Raw genomic sequence first — 4693 nt, forward strand, 5'->3', positions numbered from 1 at the left:
AACCAAAAGTACATGATTTCATAAACCAGCCGATGCTAGGTTTCCGCTTATTGTCCTTTATAGAAGTTGTGGAACAAAATGACACAAAAATGCGTACCCAATTCAGCGGAGTTGGTCAGTGTTATTTTGTAGGTTTCAACCAGTGTTTTTCGAGTTCAAAAAGTACTTACTCGTCTGCGTTTGCCAGTTTTTTTAACAAGGCAATATTTTATTTTCACCAAAAATGTACCTTGCTCATTCAATTTTAGTATGAGTTTCTAATAAATGTTCTTTTAAATAAATGAAACGAAAAAAATTAAATAGTAGGTACTTATGTTTAAAATGTGCATATTTAATTGATAAAAAGGGCTTTAGTATTTATGTAGTATTGATTCATAATTCCAGAGTTGTATGTTTCATTCCCTGCATTTTGCGATATAATTTTCCCAAACAGGTATAATTACTTGATTTTTTATAAATGACTGCGATCGGCAAAATATTGTTTTTCTTTGAAATATTTGCATTTCCAGTAGTTCAAGCTAATATTTCTTTACATATAAATTGTCGGTCTAGAACCACTAAATCTTATACTTTTTAAGGTATTTTTTTCAAAAATTTCCGGGGGAGGACCCGGACCCCCCTCATCTTTTCCCTCCCTTTCCGGGATTCCGCCCCCACCCACATATTTCTATTAATCCGTCCCTGTATATGGTATCAACAAGACGAAAGATGTAGGATCCTGGCAAGAGTCAATCAATTGATGATTATCAATATATTATTATTATATAATTAGTAAATACCAAATCTAATTTGGGATTTATAATCGCGCATCCCTTGTATACCTATACAATCAAAACGAGACGAGAGAAGAAAAAAACTGTTTATGCTTATCTCACCTTGAATAATAAGACACATTTATTATAAAGTAATTATAGGTATCTGGCGAGTGGACATGTGAATGCTGTTAGATGGTTCTATAAATACCTAAACTGTTTAAAGTTGCTTGTCCAATACTGGTTTGTCTAGCTATACCTACCCTTATAGAAAATGTCTACAGACTACTAGCCTGCAATGGACACTATAGCATGCCTATAGTACCTACTGGTCAAAATAATTAATTATAGTATATAGTGCATAGTTATTTATTTATTATTTGGGGATATGGAAAGTTAACAAATAGTGCGTTTTGTTGTTTAGACGTGACGTATTTAATGAGATCCAAACAAAATAAGTGACCTTGTCGTAATTATCCTTGTCCATTCGACAAGTGTATAATAATTTCCATTTCTGTTCGCAATTGAAAAATCATGTGAGTTAAAGAGATAATCTGATATCCGAGTTACAAAATAATTCGCAATGTAATTATCCACACACGAGTTATACTTATTTGAGTTGGAACCGCGTAGTAGAAGCAAGGTGTCAAAACATTAAAACAACTTACCCCATTTTCAAATAGCATATCAATTATGGGTTGCTTTATAAATCCATCCCTGTCCATATCTCTGACATGTGGACCGATTTGATCTACAGCCAATCTTCTCACTAAAATGTCACTGTATTATAAACAAATTACACGCAATTGTAGTGTACCTGTTTCTTTCATCATCTGTTCATCTTCCGTTAAATATGTTAGGGGTTTGGGCGAGTCCGTGACCTGTGTTGCTGCACTGGTTTCTGTTTGCTGCAACTTCGATGAAGTAGTCGTGATAGTTTTTTTGTAACTTTTGGAGAATGTCGGCAGCACCTAGGTAGTACATTATTTGGGTTTTACTTAACGTACCCATAATAGCTACACTTTAAGTACCAACCTGTTTGGTCAAAAATGTACGACAGCTGTTCATTTTGGATGATCAGATTACTACCGTAAAAACCACTTATCCAGTCGAACGCTGTTGCTGAAATGTAACGTGAAGTAAGATGTAAGATAATAAATATCTGCGACTTGCGAGTAGCGACACGTACTATGTTCGTAGCCGACTATTATCTTTATTCGAGACATGCCCACTCCTCCGTTGCGTCAGGTCAGTTTCATTGTTCTTGTTACTCTTCTCCTACTTCAGTTTACCTGCTCCAAATAACTTACATAAATAGTTTTACTATCTTTATTTCAGCGCATATTTTCTTATCATAACATTTTTGTCACAAGTCCCCAATTCACAATACAAGCAATTTCACAAAATGTTATCGCTTCATAATTTCACGATTACCTTCACTGTGATATTGTTGACCTAAAAATGTGTATTACAAAAGTGGGGTCGTAGAAGTAACGGTGGGTTTGAGGTCTATTTAGGTAGGTATTTTGAAAAATTAATACGGTAATACCCCTCGTTGAAGGTGTCAGTGTGTACCACTTCTTGAAATATTCATTATACAGGACTTTCTTTCAAAAACGAATCACCTTATATTGTAATGTGTTGAATTTTTCTAAAAAATCAAAATTGGAATAACACTTCCTTTTAGTATAACCATATACCTTGCCAGACATTTAGTGGACCTTAGTTTTAGCATTCACCCTCAACTACTACAAATTTAAAATTATAATATGCAGCCCCCATCGAGTGACACATCATTTTAACGGCCATAAAATTCTCTTTACAGAAAATCAAACAATCACTGTTTGGGTAGGTATTCTTTGAAATCCAATTGTTGGGTCGGTAATGGCCTAATGGGCATTCAAGAAGTTTTAACAGCGGAATTATATTACAATCTATTGAAAGAAGTGATAGCCCCACAGATCACACTCTTTGGAGAGTGGAAAACAATGAAGACATGCTACTAGACGTATAAAATTTGCAGTTTCAGCAAGATGGGGCTCCGCCACATTATAATCTCCTGTCAAATGGATTGGAAGAGGAGGTCTCCTACCCTGCACCGGAATTCTGATTGTTATCAGAATTATATTTGTTTTCTTTTGTATCGTATGCATGTATTCAGTTGTAAGTAGCTAATAAAAGTCATTATTATTATTATTATTATTATTATTATTATCTAATCTAGTCATTCGCCTCGAGAACGTCATTATTACTTTTACGATTCTAAGGTAGTAGTGGGAGCGGCCCGTGAGAACAAACGGCCTTTCGTATTAAAATTGTGCCACTTGGAACACATGATCCCTAGACCTATTGGAGTGATTTGAGTCGCAGAGCAGGAAGTTCCGTCCCTTAGGATTGAAAATGGCGCCAATTTTCAAAATTGAGGCGAATTTCAGGAAATATCTGTTTTTAGAGCGATTTTTACGTTTAGAGTGACGTTTACGAGGTTGCCGAGGGTGAAAACGACAAAAACTATATCCGAAACTAATTTCTGTGTGGGAAGCATGATTTTATGATATCTTTAACGTCCGACAGGATTCGAAAGTTTGTTGGAAAGTTTGACCGATTTTCGTGGTTGAGGTGGCGTTTTTGAGATTCTTTTGGGTGCCAAAAAAGACCTATTAAAGACCTTTTTCTACAATCGATATCCAAAGTAGGCATTTGCGCTCCTATTTGACAACGCAAACGTCACAATTTTCGAGGAATGTCAATTTGTCGCTTATAAGCGACAAAATTTAAAAAAAACGCTCGCTCTCCAAATTATAAACTATAAATCAAATATGCATTGCTCAGAGTATCCAATGACAACGAGTAAATGACATCTTTCATTTGGGCATAAGATTAAAATAATAATCTATATTTGAGTGAAAAATTTAAATTTTTGGAAATATGTGAACTGCTCGATTGTAGAAAAATCTTGTGTGTAATTCGAGCGCAAATTGATTGTAGATTTCAAGAGATTAGCGCGGCAAATGTCTCTTTCAATCGACAATATATCATTTTGCGCTCTTAATACACAAATAGCTATTTTTTATGAATTTTTAAGTATTTTGAATAAACAGGTCGAGGTAAACTAAGTGCAAAGGTGAAACTTATTCATTGAATTTGGTTTTTAACTAAAAATTGTTGATTATTGAAACGTATTTACAAGTAAAAAGATATAAGTCATCAAAGGGGAATGCCCCATCATCGCTCAGATCTCCTGTTGAACACATGACCTGCTTGATTGGGGACAGGAACTGCAGTAATTTATTTTTGGTACAAAATAAATATTTTATTAGTAGAGGATTTCTCCTGTGCTTCGGAGTCATAGAGAACGGTAGTAAATTCTTCCAAAGTTTTAATTGTTTTTTCTGTTATTCCTCTTTGTGAATTGGAGAGTTCAAGTAAAGCTGGTGTCACGTCCGGGCGTTTCATCCATGTCATAAACGCCTTCTTGTTTCCAATAGAATTGAAGGAGTGCGTTTGGGCACAACCTGTGTAACAATGAAAGCCTCGTAGGGCTTGTGAATTTTCTTCTCCAAGTGCTAATACAATAAAATGAATCGCTATATATCGACGCTTGGCCCCAACACCTGACATATATCCTTCTTTCAGTCCGAGTTTTTCAGAAAAAAAACAAAATATATATGACCATCAGAACGTCAGTATCTCAAAACTGGACCAGGATGTTCTGGGCTCCATGCTCCACCATATCTTTCGCATGGACGATGATTCGCCCGACCGCCTCTTCTTGCGTAACTTGTATCCCATTAAAAGGGAAAACGTTCTCAATCGTAGGAAAATGCGGCTGCAAGTCAATTTGTGAGACCATGAGGTGCTCATGCTTATACGAAACAGCCTTCCCTGCAACCTACAGAGTTTCTAACTGCCAAGAACACTGCAAACATTGCAGCCGAGTA

At 35.7% G+C, this 4693-nt stretch overlaps 1 protein-coding gene and 1 long non-coding RNA gene across 2 annotated transcripts; one reads left to right on the forward strand and one right to left on the reverse strand.

Moving 5' to 3' along the window:
* Window positions 1-1303: 1303 nt before the first annotated feature.
* Window positions 1304-1959, reverse strand: LOC116161680 (short/branched chain specific acyl-CoA dehydrogenase, mitochondrial-like). Its single transcript, XM_031475121.1, has 3 exons — window positions 1788-1959; window positions 1570-1723; window positions 1304-1521 (listed from the first exon to the last, which is right to left on the reverse strand). Exons 1-3 carry the CDS (start codon window positions 1818-1820, stop codon window positions 1319-1321), a joined length of 390 nt encoding a protein of 129 aa, XP_031330981.1. The 5' UTR covers window positions 1821-1959; the 3' UTR covers window positions 1304-1318.
* A 90-nt stretch (window positions 1960-2049) lies between these two features.
* On the forward strand, window positions 2050-2945 carry LOC116161681. Its single transcript, XR_004143418.1, has 2 exons — window positions 2050-2269; window positions 2578-2945. It is a non-coding gene; the product is annotated as an uncharacterized LOC116161681 (long non-coding RNA).
* The last annotated feature ends 1748 nt before the right edge of the window (window positions 2946-4693 follow it).

The sequence above is a fragment of the Photinus pyralis genome, unplaced genomic scaffold (genome assembly GCF_008802855.1).
Source record: "Photinus pyralis isolate 1611_PpyrPB1 unplaced genomic scaffold, Ppyr1.3 Ppyr1.4_LG10, whole genome shotgun sequence".
Taxonomy (NCBI): domain Eukaryota; kingdom Metazoa; phylum Arthropoda; class Insecta; order Coleoptera; family Lampyridae; genus Photinus; species Photinus pyralis.